This window comes from Bufo gargarizans, chromosome 2, assembly GCF_014858855.1.
Source record: "Bufo gargarizans isolate SCDJY-AF-19 chromosome 2, ASM1485885v1, whole genome shotgun sequence".
NCBI classification, from domain to species: Eukaryota; Metazoa; Chordata; class Amphibia; order Anura; family Bufonidae; genus Bufo; species Bufo gargarizans.
In genome coordinates this window covers 694,042,789-694,070,355 of record NC_058081.1, presented here as the reverse complement: position 1 = coordinate 694,070,355, position 27,567 = coordinate 694,042,789, and the positions used below count along the sequence as shown (strand labels likewise).

General features: G+C 49.2%; 1 protein-coding gene across 3 annotated transcripts; it reads left to right on the top strand.

The window, feature by feature from the left end:
• The first annotated feature begins 1,239 nt into the window (after positions 1 to 1,239).
• IFT46 (intraflagellar transport 46) lies at positions 1,240 to 27,245 on the top strand. 3 transcript variants are annotated; one of them, XM_044278549.1, is made up of 12 exons: positions 1,240 to 1,377; positions 4,107 to 4,203; positions 4,301 to 4,380; positions 6,331 to 6,482; positions 8,538 to 8,609; positions 17,339 to 17,432; positions 20,162 to 20,290; positions 20,466 to 20,590; positions 22,585 to 22,651; positions 22,735 to 22,795; positions 23,392 to 23,477; positions 26,955 to 27,245. In XM_044278549.1, exons 3-12 carry the CDS (start codon positions 4,336 to 4,338, stop codon positions 27,048 to 27,050), a joined length of 927 nt encoding a protein of 308 aa, XP_044134484.1. In that variant the 5' UTR covers positions 1,240 to 1,377; positions 4,107 to 4,203; positions 4,301 to 4,335; the 3' UTR covers positions 27,051 to 27,245. The 3 variants fall into 3 exon arrangements, with proteins under 3 accessions (XP_044134484.1, XP_044134483.1, XP_044134482.1); XM_044278548.1 differs by having other exon boundaries at positions 1,303 to 1,453; positions 20,469 to 20,590; XM_044278547.1 differs by having other exon boundaries at positions 1,303 to 1,453.
• The last annotated feature ends 322 nt before the right edge of the window (positions 27,246 to 27,567 follow it).

Sequence of the window (27,567 nt, the reverse complement as noted above, 5' to 3'; positions counted from 1 at the left end):
AGTAGGTGGTGCTGTCCCATTCACCAGTAGGTGGCGTTGTCCCATTCACCAGTAGGTGGCGTTGTCCCATTCACCAGTAGGTGGTGCTGTCCCATTCACGGGTAGGTAGCGTTGTCCCATTAACCAGTAGATGGTGCTGTCCCATTCACCAGTAGGTGGCGTTGTCCCATTCACCAGTAGGTGGTGCTGTCCCATTCACCAGTAGGTGGCATTATCCCATTCACCAGTAGGTAGCGTTGTCCCATTAACCAGTAGATGGTGCTGTCCCATTCACCAGTAGGTGGCGTTGTCCCATTCACCAGTAGGTGGTGCTGTCCCATTCACCAGTAGGTGGCATTATCCCATTCACCAGTAGGTAGCGTTGTCCCATTCACCAGTAGATGGTGCTGTCCCATTCACCAGTAGGTGACATTATCCCATTCACCTGTAGATAGCGCTGTCCCATTGACCATTATATGATATTTTCTCATTCACCAGTAGATGGTGCTGTCCTATTTGTCAGTATGTGGCATTATCCATCTTACCAGTAGATGGCGCTGTCCTATCCACAAGTATATGACATTATCTTATTCACCAGCAGGTGGCGCTGTTCCATTTACCATTATATGACATTATCTCATTCACCATTATATGACATTATCTCATTCACCAGCAGGTGGCGCTGTCCCATTCACCATTATATGACATTATCTCATTCACCAGCAGGTGGCGCTGTCCCATTCACCATTATATGACATTATCGCATTCACCAGTAGGTGGCGCTGTCCCATTCACCATTATATGACATTATCTCATTCACCAGTAGATGGTGCTGTCCTATTTGTCAGTATGTGGCATTATCCATCTTACCAGTAGATGGCGCTGTCCTATCCACAAGTATATGACATTATCTTATTCACCAGCAGGTGGCGCTGTTCCATTTACCATTATATGACATTATCTCATTCACCATTATATGACATTATCTCATTCACCAGCAGGTGGCGCTGTCCCATTCACCATTATATGACATTATCTTATTCACCAGCAGGTGGCGCTGTCCCATTCACCATTATATGACATTATCTCCTTCACCAGTAGGTGACGCTGTCCCATTCACCATTATATGACATTATCGCATTCACCAGTAGGTGGCGCTGTCCCATTGAGAATTATATGACATTATCTCATTCACCAGTAGATGGTGCTGTCCTATTTGTCAGTATGTGGCATTATCTCATTTACCAGTAGGTGGCGCCGTGATACGTCAGGTTCCAATTTTCCACGGCTGAACATGACAACCGTGACCGGAAGTGACGTCCTCGGCGGAAGTCCTCACCGTCTCCATAGTGATAGAGTAGTTTATCTGCGAGAGACGTCTACATCCCGGCAGTCGAGGTAACGGCTCATATTTCGGGCCGCTGTATGTGTACGGGCCTCGAGCATGGACGAGGCAGATTCACAGGGGCTGCAGGTAACTGGAGGGAAAAGACGCCTCTGTAGTTCAGGCCAGACTGGTGACCGCAACAACGGGGGGCGACTAGGCTGTTCCCACAGGTGGTGAGGACCCGGGCAGCCGCTGCTGTGTGTGTACGTCCCGGCCATAGCTCGGTGTGATGCGCTCTGCCTGTCTGATCGGCATCCGTTTTGTTGTCCATAGCAACCAATCAGAGCGCAGCTTTCATCTTTCAGGAGCCCTTTCAGAAGTGAAAGCTGCGCTGTGATTGGCTGCAGGGACATTCTTAAAGGGGTTATCCCATGACTAATCAGAGATCATCTAATAAATGACAGTCTCTTTCTAACAAAGCTAGAACCAGCCCTGCACCTCACATGGATCCAGAAATCTCCCCATTCACTGCTCTGCTAGATTTATATCAAGCTGACAGCTCAGGGGGAGTGTCCTTTCTGCTGCAGCTCAGGGGGCGTGTCCATGTTCTCCCTATCACAGCTCAGGGGGCGTGTCCATGCTCTCCCTATCACAGCTCAGGAGGCAGTTAAAGGATGAAACTGAGCATGTGCGACCTTCTCAGTGAGCAGGACAAAGAAATAAGAAAAAAAGAAACAGCAGGTGGCGCTATACAGATAGATTTTATTGAATAAGGCCTCTTGCACATGAATGTTGTGTGCCCGTGGCCGTATTGCTAGGTCATCATCTGAGCGGTGGGGGTCTGACATGACGGCTGGGACCCCTGCCGATCCGCTCTTTGAGAACGGTGCTCCGGTGAGCGCGGCGGCGGCCTTCTCTCTACTCACTGTACGGTGTATAGCGGTTGTACTCGGTATTGCAGCCCAGCCCCATTCACTTCTGTGATCAATCCTCAGGACAGGTTGTCGGTATCAGACGGGTGCTGGTCCAGCTGTCTGCACCCCCTTCGATCAGTTCCTCAGCTTCCATTGGTGATGTGGCAGTTGTGACTGACTTCACTGCAGTACCAAGCCACAGCCAGTGTGCAATGTATGGCGCTGTGCTTGGTATACTGTGAACAGGCCGCAGCCCCTGCCGATCAGCTTCTTGGCGGGCGCTGGGAGTCAAACTCCTCCTCAGTATCTAATTCTCTGTACACCCCTGTATTGTGTAAGGGGTTACAGATCCTGGACCGATAGTATACATTGGGAGGATTTCCCCACTTGTATCTCTGGTCGATGCCACTATAGAGATACAGTGGCGTCCGGGGCTGGGACAAGGTATTGTGGCCCCCGGCGTCCATCATGTGACGGATCTGGCTGCATTATTATCAGTTTTCTGTTCCGATAATGGAATAAAAAAAGAGCACAAATGTGAACCGAGCCTCAGAGAGTCTCTTCACGTGACTGTGGCTGCACCAGGATGAGCCACGTCTCCATCGCGTGGACCGGTCACGCCCTGTAATTGCTCCCCATGGATGCTAGTTACGACTCTGAGGCCCCTCGCAGATGAGCGTTCCTCCCGCAGCGAGTCCGGGGGTCACACAGCATTATATTGATTTATGATGCATAATGCTGCCAGTGTTATCCAATACATTCCAGAACTGTAAGGGTTACATAGCATCATAAGTCAGTGTAATGCTATGTGAATCCCGTCAGGCCGGGTGCTGCGATGCGGACTCGTTGCGGGAGGAACTCCTGTCTGCAAGGGGCCTAAGGACATAACCCAGAGGGCGCAGATTGACTGGGGGAAGCGGATGCCCTCTCTCACATGAGCCCTGGTGCCACACTCCTAGCACCAGTCAGTGATCAGGGTGTTCGTACCCCGTGGGCTCTTCACCCATTCTCCTCCTGCCGTGGTGACCGTAGTTTGGGTCCGGTTGGCCTATCTCTGGTCCAGGTACGGTGCTGTGTACAGAGGAGCAGCCTCCTCGCTCAAGTAACCCCAGCAGGAACACGTTGCCCCCCCCCCCCCCCCCGAACTGCTGGCACTGTAGGTCATTTACCTGTTCCTGTGCTGCGGGTGCTTTTCAATGCCACATGGTGTGAATCACTGGCGTCAGACAACGGCATCATCATCTCCCTCCTCATGAAGTGACGTCTCATCTATCAGTAATGTAAGGGGCACTGTACCGGTGATACCTAAATTGTGGCCTCCCATCTGCTATGAGCTGAAAATGGCGGCATCCATTACCCATAGGCTCCTCCTATTGTAATAAGACAAACAACGTACCTTTACCAGCCCAACATAATGTTCTCCTCTGTCATGTGAATGGGGCCTATGGATATGTTTGATGTAAGTGCTGGGAGCCTGTGATGGAGTCCCTGGTAAAGAAGCATGTGTCTGACGTAGGGTGCAGGTCATCATTAGCTGATCCGTGGGGGTCCGACACCTGGGACCCCGCCGATCAGCTGTTTGAGAAGGCACCAGCACTAGCCATGTGACATCACCTTCATCGGTCACGTGGCCTAGACGCAGCTCAGCCCCATAGAAGTGAATAGGGCTGAGCTGCGATACAGTGTACGACGCTGTAAGAGAAGGCCGCGGCTCTACTGTGAGCACCGGCGCCTTCTCAAGCAGCTGATCAGCGGGGGTCCCGGGTGTCGGACCCCCACCCATCAGATACTGATGACCTATCCAGAGGATCGGTCCTCAGTTAAAAAACAATCGGAAAATCCACTTTAAATAAATGACATCTGTTTCTTTCATTTTACTCATCCAGACAAAATTCGTGCTGAACCAGCCGTACGACGAGAGTCTGGAGGTGAACGACTCCGAAGAAGTGGCTAGCCTTCACTCCCCTACTCCAAGAAAACCAGGTGAGAGGAATTGGAAGCTGTTTGAGAATTCTAAGATATGGTAACATTTTTAAAATGTGCAAAAAAATTGACCCGTGATTTTCTTTCGCCCGACCAGTTCCTTACAAGCGATCTTCAGATAAACCGAAAATCATGCCCGACCCGAATGTTAGCAGTGAAGAAGAGGAGAACACCACGGTATCGTACACAAGGGGTTCTTCTTCTGTGTAATCCAGTGTCATCAGCAAAAACCGACACGACTTTCTGTGCCAACTAATAAATATTATAATGGTGCCCCCTAGCTTGGTGTTTAAAGGGGTTTTCTGGGTTACAGATATTGCTGATCTATCCTCCGATAAAGGATCTGTGAGGGTTCAGCACCCGGCACCCCCTGAAATCGACTGTTTTCGTCAGTCTGTGGCGGCGTAACTAACACGGAGTAAAGAGCCGGAAACACAGCTCTGTTCCCAGTGTAGTGGCCGCGCCAGGTGACTGCACTACTGCCGAACAGTCAGTGCACAGAGAACACGGCTCTGTTCTCAATGTAGTGTCCGCGCCAGGTGACTGCACTACTGCCGAACAGTCAGTGCACAGAGAACACAGCTCTGTTCTCAGTGTAGTGGCCGCGCTAGGTGACTGCACTACTGCCGAACAGTCAGTGCACAGAGAACACAGCTCTGTTCTCAGTGTAGTGGCCGCGCTAGGTGACTGCACTACTGCCGAACAGTCAGTGCACAGAGAACACAGCTCTGTTCTCAGTGTAGTGGCCGCGCCAGGTGACTGCACTACTGCCGAACAGTCAGTGCACAGAGAACACAGCTCTGTTCTCAGTGTAGTGGCCGCGCCAGGTGACTGCACTACTGCCGAACAGTCAGTGCACAGAGAACACAGCTCTGTTCTCAGTGTAGTGGCCGCGCTAGGTGACTGCACTACTGCCGAACAGTCAGTGCACAGAGAACACAGCTCTGTTCTCAGTGTAGTGGCCGCGCCGGGTGACTGCACTACTGCTGAACAGTCAGTGCACAGAGAACACAGCTCTGTTCTCAGTGTAGTGGCCGCGCCGGGTGACTGCACTACTGCTGAACAGTCAGTGCACAGAGAACACAGCTCTGTTCTCAGTGTAGTGGCCGCGCCGGGTGACTGCACTACTGCTGAACAGTCAGTGCACAGAGAACACAGCTCTGTTCTCAGTGTAGTGGCCGCGCCGGGTGACTGCACTACTGCTGAACAGTCAGTGCACAGAGAACACAGCTCTGTTCTCAGTGTAGTGGCCGCGCTAGGTGACTGCACTACTGCCGAACAGTCAGTGCACAGAGAACTCGGCTCTGTTTTCAGTGTAGTGGCCGCGCTGGGTGACTGCACTACTGCCGAACAGTCAGTGCACAGAGAACTCGGCTCTGTTCTCAGTGTAGTGGCCGCGCTGGGTGACTGCACTACTGCCGAACAGTCAGTGCACAGAGAACTCGGCTCTGTTTTCAGTGTAGTGGCCGCGCTGGGTGACTGCACTACTGCCGAACAGTCAGTGCACAGAGAACTCGGCTCTGTTCTCAGTGTAGTGGCCGCGCCGGGTGACTGCACTACTGCCGAACAGTCAGTGCACAGAGAACTCGGCTCTGTTCTCAGTGTAGTGGCCGCGCCGGGTGACTGCACTACTGCCGAACAGTCAGTGCACAGAGAACACAGCTCTGTTCTCAGTGTAGTGGCCGCGCTGGGTGACTGCACTACTGCCGAACAGTCAGTGCACAGAGAACAGAGCTACGCTTCTGGCTCCATTCTCTGCTCGTCAGTGGGGGTGCCATGTGATGAACCCCCGCCTATCTGATATTGCTGACCTACGCTGAAGAGGTCCCTGTGTAAGCTCATTGGCGCCTGTGCAGTATGATCACAATTTGCTGATAGCCGAACAAAGGTCGTCGTCGTTCCCCCGGCCTGCTGTTGAGGTTAACCCCTTTTAATAGGCTACCTGTGTGTATAGCTGCCTATGAAACTACCTAAACTATTAGCTATTACGTTATATTTCCTGGTGAAAGATGCAAAAAAAACCTGTAAATACCGTACAATAAAAACCATTCCAGAACTGCATCCTATATCCCAAAGTCTCCGATGTGTCATTTAAGTTGCATTTCTCTTTTATATATATATATTAAGAAAAAGAGAGCGCCTCGTGTTGCCCCACATCAGAAATTAAGTGATGATGACAATACAGAGGATTCAGAAGAGGAAGATGATGATGATGATGACGATGACGACGATGATGATGAAGATGACGACGATGAAGAGAACGGCACTTCCCATGTAGGGTAAGAGAGAGTGAATACATTTATTTATGCACTCATCACAATACAAATGTCATCTGGCCTACACAGTCTGCCTTGTCTTAAAGGCATTCTGTACCTTTTAACTAAACTATATGTAAAATTGGGCTAAAGGGAGGAAATGGCATAAAAAAAAAAAGGAGGGGGGGCTCCAGTGGTCCTAGGTTGGGATTCGTGAATTCTCCTGCTATGGCAGTGTGCTGTACACCCACATGACTGCTGCAGTCAGTCACCGGCCTCAGTGGTGATGTTGGTATGTGTGACACAGACTGCTTGCCAGCGATTGGCTGCATCGGTTCCTTGGGTTTACAGGATATCACAGCCTCAAGGAGATGAATAATCACCAGCAGGCACCACAAGGTGAGTAATGGTTCCTTTTATGCCATTTCCTAGCCTAATTTTATTTATTTTTCTAATGCCAGAACAACTTAAAGGGGTTGTCACCACACACATTCCCCACCTCTGGGACCTGCACCTATCTCTAGAGGGGGGCCCCTAAAATGAATGAGAGTGCAGTGTGCTTTCCATTAACATCTATGGGACTCGCAAAAATAGTCGAGTTAGAGTGCTCAGCTATTTTCGAACGTCCCATAGAAATTAACGGAGAGCGCCCCGCACAGGCGCGACTGCCTTTTCTATTCACTGTGATAAAGGAAATCCCAGCGAGCGCCTTTGTCTTCAATCCATATGCTTTTTTATTTTATGAATACATCAATAGTCAATCATAGACGAGTTTCGGCCTGACCAGCCTTCGTCAGACTCATTCACTATGGGACTTCCGTTAATAGACAAGCCAGCTATTTTTGAAATTCCCATAGAAATGAATGAAGGGCAGCCACACGTGCACAATGTGCTCTTTCACTTTGGGGGCTCTGTTCTAGAGATAGGTGGGACCTGCACTTATCTGACATTGGTGGCACATCCTAGCAATATGCCACCAATGTCTGAGGCCAGACAACCCCTTTAAGTGGGTAGTTTGAGACAAATACTGGGGCATCAGCAGTAAATGTGAACAAATTACTTTAAAAAGTCATATTAGCTCCCTGTCAGCTTCAGCGATGTGCTGCAGGCCTCCCCACCAGTGATGGTCAGTTCGCAGTGTTCGCCAGCGAACACATGCGGGCTGCCATCTTTAGTAAGGTAGACTCACCCGTCCGGCGAGGCACAGGTAAGGGCTTACCTGTGCATCGCCGGACGGGTGAGTCTACCTTACTAAAGATGGCAGCCCGCATGTGTTTGCTGGCGAACACTGCGAACTGACCATCACTGCTCCCCACCAGCGTTTGTTTTGCTGGCTGCAGCGCTGACGTCCCTTACACACCACCTCTGTATACTACATGGACTGGCTGCAAGGTGTGTGCAGGACATCACTACTGCAGCCAGGAAGTGTCATTGCTGCAGGACTGGAACATGACACTGGAAGCCATTGGGGGGTGTAAAGGGGTGAATATTGCGTCTTTTGTCATTTTATGAAATTTGCAGCCGCTGCTCTAGTTATTTGTCTTGAAGAACCCCTTTAAAAACAAATGATAATAAAGGAAGGGGGGTTACACTTTTTAAAGGCTTACTTCTGTGTGATGGATCCATAGTGATGCTATTTTCTTACCATAAGGGCTTGTTCACACGACCGTGTAAAGCCCATGCCCATGCTGTGGACCGCAAATTGCGGTCCGCAATGCACGGGCACTGTCCGTGGGGCAGCCGCATGGGGATCGCAGACCCATTCACTTGAATGGGTCCGCGATCCGTCCGTTCCGCAAAAAGATAGAGGAAGTTCTATCTTTTTGCGGTGCGGAGGCACTGAACGGAACCCCGTAGTGCTTCCTTAGTGTTCTGTTCCGTGCTTCCTTTCTGCACCGTTCCGCATCTCGGGATTTGCAGACCCATTGAAGTGAAAGCGGAATGCACACGGAACGGCAACGGGTAGCACACGTTTGTGTGAATGAGCCCTAACTGAAAGGTTATTAGAGAAATGATCTGGTTTGTAAATTATGTAACAAGATAACTTTCTGCTTTAATATCTTCATTTGTTGCCAACAGTTATGATCCTGCTGATTTTGAGCACCTTCCAGTAACATCAGAAATTAAAGAGTTGTTCCAGTATATTACTAGGTGAGACCAATGGCTTCACGAGTTCAGTAGCCGACTTCATTGCATTTTACATTTTACTCACTTTCGGCGAAAAATAGTTTTTTCAATTGATCTTTATAAAACATTTTCAGCAGTTTTTGGGATACATGTGTTTTAAAAATCAGTCTGTCAGCTGACTTCGTATGCGAAGATTTCTCTCTGATCTCCTGACCTCATAAACCCTCATTTAAGCCATATTCTTGGCAGTTTGATGAGGTCAGGAGATCAGAAATAAGAGCTCTACATGAGCCATCAGCTGACGGAACTCAGGAGGGACAGTCGGCATATAACCACATGTATCACAAAAAATGTTTCATAAAGACTAAAATGATTTTTTTTATTTTTTTAGCCCTAAATGAGTAAAATACCTTCATTGTGTCCATAGCCTTTAAAGCTGAAAACTAAATTTTCTCTGGTGTTCATCCTTCCCCTCATTGTATGTAGTCGAACAGTAGAAACATGAACAAAATGTTTAAAGGTAACCAGCTGAACCACAGGCAGCCTGAATTACTGACAAGCTCCCTGGTTACAAGTGGTCCCAATAACCCCTGCGCTGGCAATGGCTCCACTAAAGTTATGTAGAGGTGCCGGCCTCTACATAACTTTGGCGGATCCACTGCCGGTCTAAATCTATGCCAGCTACCTTGCTGGCATAGATTTAGAACATTTTCTAGGCCTAAAACAGGCGTAGAAAATGATATATGAGATGGGGCTTGTGGCCCGCCCGCACCACGACCCTATTCTTAGACCTGGTGTGAGCTGGGAAAATATAATATCAGGTAGTAAATGACCCCAGTAGTTTAAGACTAGTTGAAAGTGGGACAAGAGTCATCCTGATGATTCAATGGCAGCTTCTTTCCGCCCCGACATTGGTTGGTTGGCAGGTTTGTTTCTGGACTGAAATAAGGGGAGCCCTGTCCATCCACCTGAGCAGTTATAATTACTATTTATTTAAAAGCACCATTACTCTGAGTAGAAGTACATGTGAATAGAGCGGTGGTTCTTACCGTAAGACACGACCAAGACCACAAGCACAATAAACGTGAGTAAATCAGTGAAAGTTGGGTAGGGAGTGAAGAGAACCCTGCCCCCAAGGGCTTACAATGCACAAGGGAAAGGAGAAAGAGACAGTAGATGAGAGGAAGGTTCTAGGCCTAAAGAGGTGGGTTATCAGGATGCTTTCAAAGATGGGGGTCTAGTTGGTGAGACCCCAAGTTGGTGTCACCAACCAGGTATCTAGTTGGTGACACGTCTACGTGACGTCACTGAACAAGGTTATGGGTATCTAGGAGTGACACCCCTAGATACCTGTAACCTAGTTCAGTGACATCACGTAGCGCTCGGATTTGAGCGCGAGCTCCCTATCCCACTCTAACGTACAAGTACCAGCATACAAAAGAGGATCGGTACGTGCAGAAAAGTGACAGCCAAGTTCAAACAGGTACCTATACACATATTTGGATTGATGCTGTGAATGCACGTTTACCTCTGCTTATGGTATCGTCGCGCGGAACCATATTATTGATATTATTATTAAAGGGGTTGAATCTGGACATCACCCTTTCAGCCCGTATGAGTGGAGCATGATATGCTCCAATGCTCCTCATTCAGCTCTGAACCCGGAGAACCCCTTTAAGTCCTCACTTTTCCACCAGCCCAGCATATTCACAGCCATGGCACAAAGATAATTCTCTCCATATTGTAAAGTAATGCAGTTTCCATCGCTATTGATCATTCACCCCTATATGTGTAAAAATGGTAAAAAAACATTAAAAGTATTTTCTGTCGTTAGAAAACATACCAAAAATCACTTCAGTGTAACAAAGTTATATCCATTACAGGGGTTGGGCGAGATTTTGACAGCGATTGCCTATCTTCCGGATATAGGTGTGGGACTCCCAGAATCCCTGCCAGTCAGCTGATCAAAGGGGCTCCCCAGTGAGCGCTGCAGCCTCTTCCTAGGCCTGTGATGTCACGTTCATTGGTGACGCAGCTCCGTTCCATTCAAGTAAATGGGTCTGAGCTGCAATACCAAGCACAGCCGCTGTGCTTCATAAGCTCTTCGAACCGCTGCTTGGTGGCGGTGCCCGATGTGGGACCCCCTCCAATCTGAAACTGAGGATAGGTCATCAGTATTAAATGCCTGGAAAACTCCTAAGCTAAAAGGGGTTAAAATGTTTTACTTTGTTGGGTCCCATGATGGATTCCTGCACGGATTCTGCTGTGGAAATCCACGTCAAATTTAAGGGCTATGGACCCTTTTTTTTTTTTTTGGTATAAAAGCATTTTTCGAAGAAGTCTTTATTAAAAATGTTCAGGCGTGGTTTGTCCTCTGCAGCCTACATGTTTCACATAAACTGCAGGCTGCTCTGTCGCCTTCACAGAGGAGACGTAACCCTTTTCTCTGCGCTCCGGAGAGCTCGTAAACGCTCATTTCTCGCCCAATTTCCTTGGGGGACACAGAAGACCTTGGTATAGCTCAGTGATGGCGAACCTATGGCACAGGTGCCAGAGGCGGCACTCAGAGCCCTCTATGTGGGCACCCACGCCCTGGAAAAACGTCTATGGCATAGCAATATGCTTTAGACTTTTCCTGCCATTCATCATCCCCAGGACACACTATGAACAGCACAGGCAGTGCATTAAATGTAGGCTATTTATCTATTATAGATAAATGATAAAGGACACGAAAGATATATTATATTGGTATTTAGGTTAAATTGACGTGTCGGCACTTTGCGATAAATAAGTGGGTATTTGGTTGCAGATTTGGGCACTCGGTCTCTAAAAGGTTCACCATCACTGGTATAGCTCATCTCCATAGGAGGCGTGACACTAAGTGAAGACTGTTAAGCCCCTCCTCCACAGCTATACCCTCAGCCTGGAGAGAGAGACTGCCAGTTTTTGCTTAGTGTCCAAGGAGGCAAGACACTCCCTGCTCTGCAGGGCTGTTTTTCTCCTGTTTGGTTTTTAGTTTTGATTTTTGCTTTTGTCTTTTTCTTCAGATCATCAGGGACAACAGAGACGCACTAGACTTCTCTGTTTCTCCCGGGGTCGAGCTGCACCAGTGCCGGTCATCCGCACTGCTGCCTTCCCCACAGAAGGCAAGGTGGACCAGGGCAGCCCAGCTCCCCTGCATCCCGCCAGCGCAAGGGTCGCCCGCACGCCAAGTCCCTCTTCCAGCGTCCTGCCACTACGGTGCCAGTAGCTGAAGGGGCGACCCTGCTGGAACGGACCGAGGGTAAAGACGGCTGTGGTAAGAGAGAGGCTTCTCCAGCCCTACGTTCCCCTCATTCCCTCCCCGGTCTCCTGCGTGCTGGACCCCCATACTGGTCCCTGCTGGACCTAGGCTGGCCCTGAGGCTCTCATATCCAGCTGTTGCCCAATAATCATATAGCCCCACACCACCACCATACTGGTGACCGCGGGGCGACTATACACTGCCCCTCCATAGGGCATTGCACAGGGGTGAGCATGGGATTGCTGTGGAGGAATTCTGCTTTAGGACCGGAGACCCGCTCCTAGCTGCCCCTGACACAGGGGTTATGCCGGCCCTCCCCCTTACCGGTCGCAGATTCAGTACAGGGGGCCCGCGCTGGCTGCCCTGTCCCTCCTCCACGGGCGCCTGGTCCGTTAGGGCAGGGGGTGCAGTGCTGGACTTCAGGGTCCCCCCCGCCCTCCTCACCGGTGTCTAGGGCCAGGGGCCCGCTCCAGAAGCTGCCGGCTCCAGAAGCTGCCGGACGCAAGGCCCTCACGGCCTGCATGTACTGAGCGCGATGCTCCAGCAGGCCCCGGCTGACTGTTGAGGCTTCCGGTCGGCCGGGTGCCGCAAACTTTTGACCCAGGCTTCGGCCTTGCTCGGCCGCAATCCGGCCCTTTGTCTCTGCCGGCCCGCGGGGTGGGCACCCGCGGCCGTTAGTGCATGCGTCAGCCGGCTCCCTCCCGGTCCCGGCCGACCGCCGGTACTCCCGGTCGGCCGGGCGCCGCGAAAATCGAGGCCCCGGCTTCACGGCCTACTAGGCCACAAACTTCCAGCCTCGGTTGGAGGGGGCGGGAACTTCTCGCGGCGCGAATTCTTCCCGCCTGGAGGTCTCCCGCCCCCAGGGGATCGCAGCGCCGCCCCCTAGGCCGGATGTTTGTTAACCTGTTGGGTACCGGCCACCAGGGGCCGGATCCCATCTAGAGGACACCCTCTATGTTCTGGGCTTCCTGGTGGGCCTGTATGAGACTGTGCCCCTGTATGGTGGCCCCTTTTTTGCCTCAGAGTGGCTGTGTTTTTAAAAAAAATAAAAAATAAATAAATAAAAATAAAATAAATAAAGTTAATAAATAACGGAATGGTTGCGCAGGACGCTGCAGCCTGATGCAGTAGTGCTGGCCGCACGCTATGCCCCCCTTCCGTAGGCGGCATGTTGCGCTCCTCGGCTGCGGTTCTGGCCAGCTACATGTTCCCCTTCTAGGCGGACCCTTGCCATCTCCCGGGATACGGCGCTGACCAAAGGCAGGCGCCCCGTCTATAGGCAGAACGTCGCCTCTCCAGTTACAGGTTGGCCATGTGCATCACTCTCACTGGATTTAATGCCGGACAGGTGCATGACCCCCTTCTGGGGCAGAAGAATTGCACTCTCACCGGATACGGTGCTGGCCATGTGCACGACCCCCCTCCTTGAGGAGCGCGGCACTCTCACTGGATTCCTGCCGGCCATGTGTGTAACCCCCTTCTATGGCGGTACGCTGCACTCTCACTGGGTTCGCTGTCGGCCATGGGTATGAAACATGTGCACGTCCCCTTTCCATATGCGGAACACTGCACTCACTGGATTCCTGCCGGCCATGTGTGTAACCCCCTTCTATGGCGGTACGCTGCACTCTCACTGGGTTCGCTGTCGGCCATGGGTATGAAACATGTGCACGTCCCCCTTCCATATGCGGAACACTGCACTCATTGGATTCACTGCCGGCCATGTGCACGTCCCCCTTCCATAAGCGGAACGCTGCACTCTTAATGGATTCGCTGCCGGCCTTGTGCATGACTCCCTTCCATAAGCGGTAGGCTGCACTCTCATTGGTTTCGCTGCCGACCTTGAGCATGCCTCCTTCTCTCGGGCAGCATACATACTCTTCCTGGCTGGGGTTGTTCTCTCGCGGTAGGTTGCTGGCCACGTGCTTGACCCCCTTCCATGGCGGGGTGCTTGCACTCTCACCGGATCCGCTGCCAGCCATATGCATGGCCCCCCCCCCTTCCTTGGGCGGTGTACCGCACTCTCGCTGGCTTTGCTGCCGGCATGGGCATGCCTCCTCTCCTCAGGCGACATACATGCACCTTCACTGACGGTGTTTGTTCTTGCGCCAGTACGTTGCTGGCCATGTGCATGGCCCCATCCGTGGCGGGGTGCTCGCGCTCTCCTGGGATGCGATGCTGCCGTGTGCGGTTCATTGCACCCTCACCGAATACGTTGCTGGCCAGGAGCATGGCCCTCTAAACGTGGGTGCGCTGCTTGCACTCCCTTTGGAAACGGTGCTGGCCTTGTGCATGACCACTTCTCATTCCGTGGGCGGTAATTTGCGCGCTCATGAGATTCACGGCTGTCCTTCTATATGCTGTACTGGACGTTCCCCTTTCATTGGCGAACTACTCGTTGCACTCTCACAAAATTCGGTGTTGGGTGGATTATTGCACAATCATTTAATGCTAGGATAGTCCTGTGCATGCCCTTCCCCCTTCACTAGGTCCTTTTGGTGCGGGCCTTTGCACTCTTGCCGTCTGCAGAGTTTGCCAGGTGCCTTTCTCTCCACTTTTCTGGGCGGACTGCTTGCGTTCCATAGCATGCCCCCTGTACTAGCCTTGTGCATAACTCCCTTTCGGGTTGCACTTTGCACTTCCATGGATACTGTGGGATGCTGTGGTTGTGCGCTCTGTGCGTTGTTTGGGCCGTGTTTGCCTTCTCCTCCCGTGGGTGGGTTGGCCTTCTCGCTGCCTGCGGTTTGCTAGTACGTATGCCTCCCTTCCTCCTGCGACATACTTTTTTCTCTTGGGGTGAGGCTGCTGGTCGCTAGCTTTGCACTCTTTTCTGAAGAGGTCATTCTATCCACCTGTATGAGCCTAAGGTGTTGTCCAACACACGACAAATGAATGCCCAATGTATTCACCGCTGTATACCTTGTATATATGTAGACGGGCTCTGCTGGCTCGCTACTGCACCGAGCTGGGTGGCACTCATTCTCTGGTGTGGTCCCGTTGTGACTGCACCAGCCATGTTCATTGGCCCTTCCACCTGGGGAGTGTTCGGGGTCCCTTGATGCGTACCCGTTCGTCCTCCCGTGACATTGCTTCCCCGCGCAAGCCGTCGGGTCGAGAGCGTTGTCTTTGGCGCCTTCTGCACTTCAGTCTGATCTGCTACCAGGAACAGACCGCTCCTCTCGGGTAGGTCACCCAACTTCTCTTGGGTGCTCGTCTATCCAGGTCTGAGGGACCTCCACTTTGGGTTCTTCAGGGTTTTCGCCTTCTGCGAGGCGATGTGCAGGTCGTCTCACAGAGTAGCAGGTATTCGGCTTTTGAACTGTCCTGTGGCTTCCCTGTTTGCCATTCCTCCTTTCGGTTTGGAGGGTGTTATGCCGGCCTCTGTCTCGACTGCTTTTCCTCGCCGGCTCGTTTTTTTTGGCTTCTTCTCTGAGTTTGTCACTCCGAGGTGGCTTCTGCACCGGCCAGGCCTCAGAGGCTGTTTCGTCATTGCCCCCTCCCCTTTCGGGGGTGAGCATGGTTGTTCACTTGGATGGTTCCGGTGTTACTTGTGGTCTCGTACCGTCTCCCTCGTTTTCGCTGGCAGTACTAGCTGTGTGCCTGTTTGCCGGGCCTATTGTGTTCTGTCCTCCCGCTGGGTGCAGATTGCCTTTCCATTCTGGGCATATGGTCCTGCTGGACTTACCTTTTCGGTAACTTGGGAGGACTACCCTTCGGTCACGGTTGTCCTTGACTTTCCCTCACCAGGACTGTAGAACTCCTTCCTGTGGTGGCTACGTCGACTTGGTCTTTGGCCTGTCTTGTCCTGGCATCTGTCGGCTGCTGGGCGGACCCTTCCGGTTTCTTCCGTCTGTCCTTCTGCTCCCCCACTCCGGTTGGATACGGGACTGTGTTGTTCGGGGGCCGACGGGAGTTTTTTTCCGACCCGTGGGCCGTGTTACTGGTCTGCACCTGATCACATTAAGTTTTCTCCCGCTTGCCAGGCGATTCCTGCGAGCGCGCTAGTGTTCGCTCCCGACTGTGCTTCGTCCAGGTTCGGTTGTCGGACTTCGGGTTCTTGACTGGGTTTTGTGGTAAGCGGGGCATTCCCCCACTCTGCTTTTCTCTCCCTTGGTTCTGTCTTTCTCTAGTCCGGCCTGACCCTGGGACTGGGACTCTGTTACTGAAGTGTCAAGTGTCGGCGCTGTCCTTCCCCTTGCAGCGTTTTCTGGCCCTCCTGGGCCTGTCATGACCTTCTTCCACAGAGTGGCTCTTTGGTTCCTCTGTACCGTTCCCTGGTACCGCCCTGGGAACTACACACTGAGCTCTTGGCGCTCCACTCTTTTCCTTGGTGCCGTTGTAGAAGTTCTCCCTACTCCTGCTGTCCGGTACAGTTGTGTTTTCTGTTGCCATCATGTCTGACGGGTGCCTGATGGGTGGCCCTTCGTGTTCTGTGCCTTCTGTCCTTTTCCAGGACAGGGCTGTTTCTCCATCCCGTCCCTTCCTTCTGAGGGTGGTATCTGCCTTCTTCTCTACGAGGTTTTGGTCATCCCCTTCCCGTCTCCGGGAACGGCGCTTCACCTCTTGGAGATTGTTTGGGTTTGCAGTTGTTACTTGGAGATCTCCGACTCTTGTCGGCGTTCGGTCTCTTGTGTTTCCAGGATGTCCGCGCAAAGGGTTGACGGCCTCCAGGGTGGCTTTCCTTCGCTCTCTGTGTCTATTGCTGTGGTTACCGCACTAAGGGCAGGGTTCTGCTTTTGGTGTCACCGTTCATTTCACCAGAGCGGTCGGTGCGTCCTGGGCCGGAGGCATAAGGCTTCGGCCATGCTTTTGTGCAAGGCGGTCACTGGTCTTCCTTGCACACCTTACTGAGTTCTACAGGGTGCGCACTGGGGCTTTGGCGTCTGCTGCCTTGGGCCGCCTGGTCTGCAGGCGGCGGTTTCTTGATGCCTTCGGGTGCTTTGCCTTGGTGCTGTGGTCCCTCCCCTCTTGGACTGCTATTGAACGTCCCAAGGTCTTCTGTGTCCCCCAAGGAAATTGGGCGAGAAAACGAGATTTTTGTATAACTTACCAGTAAAATCTCTTTCTCGCTCTTTCCTTGGGGGACACAGCACCCACCCATTCTTTGTTTCCGGCTTTGTTTTACCCGTTGGGTAGTTGGCTTGTTGGTTCCACTTTTGGACTTTGCCTTTTCTCACTACTTGGACACGCAACTGGCAGTCTCTCTCTCCAGGCTGAGGGTATAGCTGTGGAGGAGGGGCTTAACAGTCTTCACTTAGTGTCACGCCTCCTAGGGAGATGAGCTATACCCAAGGTCTTCTGTGTCCCCCAAGGAAAGAGCGAGAAAGAGATTTTACTGGTAAGTTATACAAAAATCTCGTTTTTAAGGTGACGTCTTACCACTTCCATGGATGTCCATAGCCCATACATTGTTAATGTCTTGGTAAATTATGTTACGGCTGGAGGAAGTATAAGTGTTGCATCGTTTCAGATACACGCCCCAAGCCATAGATCTGGAGCACAAGCTGAAACCTTTTATCCCAGACTTTATTCCTGCGGTGGGAGACATCGATGCATTTCTGAAGGTACATTTTGCAGTAATAGCCAGTATGACTGTATGTAATACTAATAATGTGCACATCGTGTACATATGGTTCTGATTTATACCCTTAGCTGTCAGGTTATTAAAACTCTATTTACTCTCTGGACTCGTCTGTTGTAATAAATAGTTGTATTCTCCATGAAATAACATCTTATTTTTATAACTTTGTGTTTTCCTGTACCTTTGTTATTCCTCCTAGAAATGTATGAATACATTGATAACTGGCACTATTATTCCCATTGTCCCGGCACAGCCTGATACCGCCAGAGCTGATTGGACCGTTATTTAGTCGTACATTTCTAGGAGGAATGCCACAATGTTGCTATAAGAAAAGATGCTCCGGAATTCCTATTCATGGGGAATACAGGTATTTGAATAAAGAATAAAAGTATTTTTTTTTCTTGGGAGCACCACAGCTGATTTTCACAAGATAGGTGGCATTTCAATCCACAAAATCAACCCTACCAGGCACTAAGACTGGATAATGGAGTCTATCCTGCCGACAGATGTTGTTTCAGTGTCATAATCCACTGAGTTGTATAAAAGAAGCCCTCTAAAGGCAGTAACTTCATCCCTTAATGATATATTTGCTGAACTACATTCACCAGAATGCCTAACATACCACAGCATGCCAGTCTGTGGCCTTGGTGGCATGCTGGCGCTTTCCACAAGAGCGGGAGAGCTTCCTTTCCTATGCGTTTTAGGGTATAGTATCTTGCATTGTCACACACTTTGGTCATTCACAACTCAGGAAGGCAGTTGATGAATTAGGTCTGTTTCGCATTTGCGTTGTTGTTTTCCGGTATTAAGATCCGGCAGAGAATCTCAATACCAGAAAAAAACATTTCCATTTCTTCCTCATGCATTCTGAATGGAAAGAGATCTGTTCAGGATGCATCAGGACGTCTTCTGTTCCGGCAGCATTCCGTTTTGTGACCGGACACAAAACCCCCGCAAGCTGCGGTTTTATGTCCAGTCATTGAAACAGAACAAACCGTATCCATCACTAAAAACAATGTAAGAGTCCATTCACGCGTCCGCAATACACCCGGCCGGCACCCCCATAGAACTGCCTATTCTTGTCCGCAATTGGCCTATTTTTTTTACGGAGCTGCGGATCGGGGCCTCGCTCCGGAAATGCGGATGCAGAGAGCACATAGTGTACTCTCCGCATCTATTCCTGCCCCATTGAGAATGAATGGGTCCGCACCCGTTCCGGATATTGTGGAAAGGATGCGGACCCATTCCATGTGTGAATGGACCCTAAGTCAATGGTGATGGATCAGTTTTTTTTTGTAGTCTAAAAAAACGAATCCGTCACCCATTCACTTTTAATGTATTTAGTGATGGATCAGTTTTTTTCCGTTTTGATTTCACACAACCGCATCCTAACAGAACGGATGCATCCTGATGTGCAAAATTGAAATGGATCCGTTTAATTCTGGTTTTGAGATCCTCTGCCGGATCTCATCCGGAATTAACAACGCAAGTGTGAATGAGGCCTTAGACGAGGTGTCTTTTTCTTAGTCTGACCTCTGGTGGTTGTTATTCAGTTAGGTTTATATTCACTTAGACTGGTGTAATTTTTTTTTCGCATCCAAAAAAAAAAGAAGCTGCATCTTTCCTGTAGACATGCGACTTTTCACCGGAAAGTGCGTCTTTTAATGCAAAAAAAAAAAGTTGCGCTTCAGCACTGAAAGCAGATGAAAAAAGTACACCAGCCCTGGAGTGGAGTAGAAATTAGACTCTTTTTGTGACAAATTCCAGGGCAAAAAAAGTCGTTCCTATATAAATAGGTTGGAAAAAAGTTGCAAAAGTTAGAAAACTTCTGAATTGGTCTAAAAAATTAAAATAGTCAAACGAGGCACAAAAGTCTCCAACAGTTGAACCCGGACATAACCCCTACTTCCCCCACTCAGCCCCCCTGACATGAGCATTGGAGCATTTCATGCTCCGATGCTCCCCCTTGTCCTGTGCTGAATCGCGCAGGACAAGGGTTTTTTCTGGACGTACTGCGCTCTCCATAGGTAAGCTAGACGGAGCTCCCCGTATCAGATAGACAGGGGTCTGACTCCCAGGCCCCCTCACGATCAGCTGTTCGAAGAGCCCCCAGCTCTCCCTGAGCTCCTAGGCCAGTGACGTCACCGTACACTGATCACATTGCCTTGTAGCAGCTCAGTCCCATTGAAGTGAATGGACCCGGACTGCAATACTAAATACAGCTGTTATACAATGTACGTCGCTGTGAGGGGCTCACCAGAGCTCTGATGGGCGCAGAGGCCTGGTCAAACCTCCTTTGAACCTCCCTTGATTCGATATTGATGACTTATCATTCCTGGGGAAGGCTATGAATGATTGTGGTGACATTGCAACAATAAAACCGCTGCAGTGCAACAGTCCTCCAAAATCCTGACTTGCTTGATTTTGGTTGCACACTTGTCTGCGATTTCCCCCCCATCCCCTCTTATGGGTACTGTAAATCTTAATTTGTTTGCAACTCAGTCAAATTGCATAAAAAAAAAAATCATGTTACAACAAGTCGCAGCCAAATCGCAAACTTTTTTCTTTTTGTCGGCAGGCTTTTATGCAACCAAGTAAAGATTATTATATATGTTTATTACCATGTAGCCTAAAGAGAGGGACTGCACACAGGTAGATTTAGGATTATTTTTGCTGGGTATAACTCCCTTTCTCTCTCTTTTTTTTTTGTAGGTTCCACGACCTGATAATAAACCAGATAAACTTGGTCTTTTAACTCTTGATGAACCATCCACAAAACAGTCGGATTCCACAGTTATGGCGCTCTGGCTGTCAGAAAATTCCAAGCAGCACAGCATGGCAGTAGGTCATTTATATTGTAGCTAAACTGAGTGATCCAATGAGCCAAGGGCAGTCGAGGGAGGGTTGGTGGATCGGGAGAACCTTTGGGCCTGAATGGTTTTTGACCACGTACAGGTGAGCGTTTTAGACCCTGTGTCTATGCATTTCCCGCACTAATCGCATATTCTCTCTCAAGCAGCATCACATCAAAGTCAAGAGCTTGGAAAATGCAGAGAAGAATCATAAAGCCATTGACGCTTGGATTGAAAGTATCAGTGAATTACATCGTTCAAAACCTCCCGCCACCGTTCACTATACCAGGTGATGACCTTTTTTTCCAGTACACATGACCAAGACACATTGTGCATGTTCTGCTTAATCATTCACATAACTATAATCCAGGCAGATCCACAGCCAAATTTTAATTGCCGTTTTGGTATATAGAGATCTTGTTCCTCCATTCCTTGTAGGGGGACCTCGGGACTGGATTGTAAAGCTAGTAATGTCTACACTACATTACTAGTTTTACTAGATGCTGCCAGCAGAGGGCAGGAAACCTCTCTCTACACATTTATTACAGGAATGTGGTGGGCTTTGTGATGGAGACCACTATATGGCGTATTAGACTGCCAGATTTTCTGGCAGATCATCGCTAACAATGAACGCCTGTTAGCAATCATCTGCAAGTCTTATACTGCCTTCAAATACCCGATGAACCTTTTATCAGTAGTGATTTTTAAGCATGCCTAAAAATCACAATGGTGCCAGCCGCAGAGGGCACTATGTAATAGTGATCTGCCTCTGGCACACTGCTGCCTATAGCTATTTTTTTCCCCCCATGCCACGGAGGACATCGCTGCATCTAATAGCAGAGTCCCCTGCCAGCTATCTGATGATTGCTGTGAGGGAACGCTTCTCTCCCGACAATTGTCTGCGGCCTTAAGTTTGCTTATTGGGCCTCATGCTCGCGACCATTAGCAAACCACGGATCCACAAAATACAGATGCGGCATGCACATGGACCACATCTGTATTTTGTGGATCACAAAATGCTTATGGTCATGTGCAGGAGTGAGGCCTTATGGAGTCACTAAGGGCTGTGGGCGCTGAATAGGGAGGGTATGTATTCATCTGGATAAGGTATGGCAGTATTTGGGCATTGTTGCTCTATGTCTGTAAACTAAGGCACTGTGTGGCATGTAATGGTACATTTCATGCACTCTGTGTCATTATAAGAGCCTTAAGGACAATTGTTGAATTAAAGGAGTTATCCAGGAAATAACATTGATAACCTATTGAGTCCCAGCACCCTGACGATACACTGTTTCGGGAAGTTGCAGAGCTTCGGTGAGCATGGCTGCCTCCCATGTGCTTACCAAGCACAGTGCCGTACATCTTATAGCTGCTGTGCTTGTTATTGCAGCTCAGCCTTGAGCTGTGTCTAGGCCATACGACCGTTGAACGGTGACGTCACTGGCCTTGGAAGAGGTTGCGTCACTCACAGAGTGCCTGGCTGATTGGCGGGGGTCTGCCCATCTGATATTCTCCAGTCCAGCATTAATGAGACCAGGTGGGATGTCAGTTTCAGCAACCTACAAGTGAGCAGAGTCTACTGTCCAACCGTATCTCATCTTGTATCCAGGCTAGAGGCTGTATCTCATCTTGTATCCAGGCTAGAGGCCGTATCTCATCTTGTATCCAGGCTAGAGGAGGCCGTATCTCATCTTGTATCCAGGCTAGAGGAGGCCGTATCTCATCTTGTATCCAGGCTAGAGGAGGCCGTATCTCATCTTGTATCCAGGCTAGAGGAGGCCGTATCTCATCTTGTATCCAGGCTAGAGGAGGCCGTATCTCATCTTGTATCCAGGCTAGAGGAGGCCGTATCTCATCTTGTATCCAGGCTAGAGGAGGCCGTATCTCATCTTGTATCCAGGCTAGAGGAGGCCGTATCTCATCTTGTATCCAGGCTAGAGGAGGCCGTATCTCATCTTGTATCCAGGCTAGAGGAGGCCGTATCTCATCTTGTATCCAGGCTAGAGGAGGCCGTATCTCATCTTGTATCCAGGCTAGAGGAGGCCGTGTCTCATCTTGTATCCAGGCTAGAGGCGCACACAGGGTCCTAGAGCCTCCTTTAAATTGTACAGTGTTTTCTCCAATAAACTCGTCCTTTCCTCTAATATTGTAATCACTTCCATATGTCATCATTACATCACACAGTGAACTATTCATTTCAACAACTTTACTTGGTGCAGTATTTTTATTTTGTCCGAGTGTGTGTATATGTATAACATTTATAATAATTTGTTTTTTTTCTAGACCAATGCCTGAAGTGGAAAGTCTAATGCAGGAATGGCCCTCAGAGTTTGAGGAAGGCCTTGGAAAGGTGAGATTATGATTGTTGAAATCTATTTTCTGAGATTGCAGGTACAGCTCAGCTAAACCTTCGTTGTCTTTTGACCTTACCAGATTAGTCTGCCAACTGCGGATTTGGACTGTGACCTTGCCACCTACATTGATATGACACTTGGTAAGTTAAAACTTCTCACCATAGCAGTCCTAGACTATTAAATCAACTATACCATACTAAAATCATGTTACCTACTGAAAAACCCACCCCCCAAAAATGTGGAAATCTATATATAACCCAAAGCTGTAATCCCTGGGAGTCTTTCATATGACATGATGTCGGTGACTAGCCATGTCAAACCTAATGAGATGATGAGTAGCACATGTTCCTAGATACAGTCCTACCTTCTTCAGGACAGTTGGCGGGATGAGGATGGCATCACACATTTACAATAATTTGGGTGTAAATTATAACAGAAATGTTCAGTTCCTGGTGCACAAACCGCACAAGATGTGACAGATTTATTACGAGGTGGAACATCCCATGCCATCAGACCAGTAAATGTTCCCCTTTATTTCTGTCGACTCCCCCCACTTGTTAGGTTGGTTAGTATGGTACTTTGTGCCGTGCATTCACAATTCTGTTTTGTTTGCGTTGAAGTTCCCATTTTGCTTTTTGAAACGCTGATAAAACAAGTTGCACAGCATAGAATATCTATGGCTGCAGTGCTCTACCTTATGGATGGTGACATTACACTATTGCATCGTCTCTTCCAGCTCTGACGGATATCCCCGTTTACAAGAGTCGTATCCAGTCGCTGCACGTCCTGTTTTCCCTCTATTCAGAGTTCAAGAACTCTCAGGTAAGATTCCAAAAAAAAGAGGAAAGAGAAAAAGGTATGGCTCGCACATCCCCATGCCAGGCACTGATTTATTATTGCTTCTCAGCATGTTGAACAGTATACCACGCCCTGTTCTATGTAATGTACATGAGGCATTAGTATATGTTTTGGGCATGCACAGGCTCACCACCCCAAGGTTGCCTCTATGATAAATTGGTGCGGCACCACATGGTGACCACCGCCGCCACGTTGGTGGCATGTCCCATAGCACCCCTGCTGTCGGGCTAAGGCCCCTTGGCACTGGGCAGCACCAACGCACAGGCACAGTATCACAGCAACCATACAGCACCGCACCATGTGAACAGATGTTAAAAGCTTACTTTAATGTGAGCTTAGGAACTACAAACTGAGACCTAATAAGAGTTTATTAACCCTTCTGTGGTCTCTTGCTAATTAAAAGCCCCTGGTTCCACTGGGCGGAGTGCTGATAGCATAGAAAAGAGAGAGACACTGGTAAAATTCCAGAAAAAAATTAAAATAAGAAAAAGCATGGATCACACCTCCACATGCCCTGCATCAGGTAAGTACATGAACTGTTACCACACAAAGACATACATTAGTAGGTGGCCAGTTTCTAGAGAGCCAAAAGAGATCAGATATACACTGCAATCATGTCAATTTCCAATAATTTTCTTTTTCTCAAGCACTGTGTCCTACCTCATGTTCTCTGCTCCGACCTCCTCGGGTAACTTAAAGGGGTTCTGCAGCTTTTTTTTTTTTTTTTTTACAGATGATCTATCCTATAGATCATCAGCATCTGATTGGCAGGGGTCCGACACCCAGGGCCCCTGCCGATCAGCTGTTTGAGAAGCCCGTGGCGCTGGCAGTGGTGTAGCATTCTTCTTACTGTTTACCTCGTGCCCAGTGACGTCACGACTAGTATCACTGTCCTGGGTGCGGTTAAACCCCATTGAAGTGAATGGGGCTTAGCCGTGCCCAGGCCAGGGATACTCTTAGTGAAGTCACGGGGCCTGCGCGAAACTGCAAGAAGAATGCTACACCACTGCCAGCGCCACAGCCTTCTCAAACAGCTGATCGGTGGCGTTCCACTGGGCCTGCGGGAAACGGCGAGAAGAATGCTACACCACTGCCAGCGCCGCGGCCTTCTCAAACAGCTGATCGGCGGGGTTCCTGGGTGTCGGACCTCCACCGATAAGATGCTGATTAGATAAAACATCAGTAATAAAAAAAAAAAGCTGCACAACGCCTTTAACTGAGATGTTGAAATGTATACTGTACCTTTTCTACAATGGATGATATTTTAAAGTAAATTCATCTGTGAACACAATTTACACATAGAATTCTTGCTGGCAGTGTCCGTATAGAGGGCGGCTGGGAAGTCTTTTCCCCAGGCCTGACATCCAGGTAGTTAGCACATATCTATCCTATGTATAAAACATTTCTGAGTAGTGTAACCAATGCCTCAAATGTCTTTAATATTACATACATGGGTATAGCTATAGGGGATGCAGAGGTAGAAGGTGCCCCCGCAACCTAGAATCTGAGGGGATTCAGTAGCCCCTCAGAGGACATCAGTATTGTAATGGCACATGACGAGTAAGAGTTCTGTTACAGATTTTACATCAGGACAAAAGTATGTTCTCCCCCCTCCTAATTATTCAGTCAGCTCATCGCCTGTAAGCGCTATTGTTGTGCAGTGGACCCGGCAGACTCGGAGCTTGGCCAAATATGTTGATGCATCTCACACTGCAGAGCTCCAAACTGGAAAGTTGCTTTGGAGCTTCATGAGATGGGTTTCCATGGTTCAGCAGCAGCACACGGGTCTAAGATCCCCATGCACAATGCCAGGTGCCGGTTGTAAAGCATGTCCATGCTGGACCCTGGCGGTCTAATAGATCAGTGTAGGTTTGGCAGATGCTCGGATTACGCTACCTACAAGAATGCATAGTGCCTTTTGTAAAATTTGGTGGAAGAGGGATAATGGTTTGACCATGTTTGCCAGGGTTTGGGCTAGGTCCCATATTTCTAGTAGAGTAAGGTGAACACTGCAACATAAGGCATTTTAGACAATTGTCACTTTTAAAATTTGGGGAAGGACCTTTTCTCGACTGCGCCCCTGTGCACAAAGCAAGTCCACAAAGACATGATATGACTAGTTTGGTGTGGAGAAACTCTACTTCATCCCATCCAACTCCTTTGGAATAAATTGGAAAGATGATTCTGAGCGAGGCCTTTCATCCAACAGACCTCACAAACGCTCGGCGACCTGGCTGGTTAGGGAGTCGCAGTCAACCCCATTCACTTAAAGGGCATCTGTCAGCAGATTTGTACCTATGACACTGGCTGACCTGTAACATGTGCACTCGGCAGCTGAAGGCATCTGTGTTGGTCCCATGTTCATATGTGCCCGCATTGCTGAGAAACATGATGTTTTATTATATGCAAATGAGCCTCTAGGAGCAACGGGGGCGTTACCTTTACACCTAGAGGCTCTGCTCTCTCTACAACTGCCGCGCCCTCTGCACTTTGATTGACAGGAGCAGGTGTTATAATGTTTACACTGCCTGCTCCTGTCAATCAAAGTGCAGGGGGCGTGGCAGTGGCACAAAGAGCAGAGAATCTACGAGTAAGGGTCCATTCACACATCCGTGTGTGTTTTGCGGATCCATGGACATGTTCTTTTTTTTTTTTTCTTTCAGGAATGGAAATGCGGACCCGGAAGTGCGGGTCCGCCTTTTTCGGATCCGGGCAGCACATCGTGCGGCCCCATAGAAATGAATGGGTCCGCAATTCCGTTCCGCAAAATGCGGAACAGAATTGCGGACGTGTGAATGGACCCTAAAGGTAACTCCCCCGTTGCTCCTAGAGCCTCATTTGCGTTTATTAAAACATCATTTTTCTCAGTAATGCGGGCACATATGAACATAGGACCAACACAGATGCCTTCAGCTGCCAAGCGCACATGTAACAGGTCAGCCAGTGTTATAGGGACAAATCTGCTGACAGATGCCCTTTAAGTTTGGCTAGGATGCCCCTGTCTGGCTAGGTTGCCGTTTCTGGCACAGTTTGTGGCCAGGTTGCCTCTTTGCAAGGGAAATACTATAAAGGGGACACAGTATTGAATCAGAGCTGCTGCCCCTTGATACGGTGGCGGTCTGATCATAAAGGGATGGCATACCCTAGTGATGTGCCATCACTTTATAGGATGGGAATAACCCTTGAAATGTCCATTGTTTACAACTTTGCACCGTAGAGGTAACATTTACATAAGGCCCTGTTCACACTGATGCCACGGCTTCTGGATATGGGCACTGTACTGTTGTATTCTGAGATAGGGGATCTCTAATCGTACACCGAAATGTTCATTTTCTAGGTGATTCTTGTAGCTTTTATGTTAATATAATGGCAGCCTGGTGTACTGCTACCATAATGCAGTATTAAGGGCACGATACTGACAGCAGCTTGTTCTCTTACCAGCATTTCAAAGCTTTGGCAGAAGGAAAGAAAGAGCGAATCTCCTCTGGGAAGACGGCGACCCCAAGTGCGGACACAGAAGCCATACATTACAGCTGAGGACTCCAGCTCCACAATGTATAGAGATGTCCCACATTACTCTGTGGCTGGAGATGTTACTAGTCCTCAGTAATGGACTCCTAGCAGACAAGGCTTGTAGTATTAGTTGTAACTACACGCGTGCTTCTGTATATATACATATATATTTTTGTGCAGTATAATGTAATTTACATTTTATTAAACATTTTCAATATATTTTATTTAACGTTTAAAACTATTTCAGTGGCCGCAGCTATGTCAGGTGTAAGTGTAATGACCGGCAACACGCACAGGGAGGAAAAAGGGAAAGTCCTGCCCAAGGGAGAGGGAAAGGTGGTGACCCCTAACTCTCCTTGTGGCTGACACCTGACTGCCCTGACGTCCCTAGACGGGTTCCTCACCCGTGCGGCGATCACGTGCCTAAACCCTGGCTTTCCCTGAAATGAACCCTAGATAATGAACGGGCCGGTGGGATCGCTAGTCCTCACCACTGACACTAAGAGGGAAACACCAGGGAGAGGACAGACAAACACAAACA

Coding starts and splice junctions, on each gene's coding strand:
- IFT46 (XM_044278547.1), top strand. CDS start 1,424: ATGGACGAGGCAGATTCACAGGGGCTGCAG. Junction 1,454..4,106: donor CAGATTCACAGGGGCTGCAG/GTAACTGGAGGG, acceptor TTACTCATCCAG/ACAAAATTCGTGCTGAACCA. Junction 4,381..6,330: donor AAGAAGAGGAGAACACCACG/GTATCGTACACA, acceptor ATATATATTAAG/AAAAAGAGAGCGCCTCGTGT.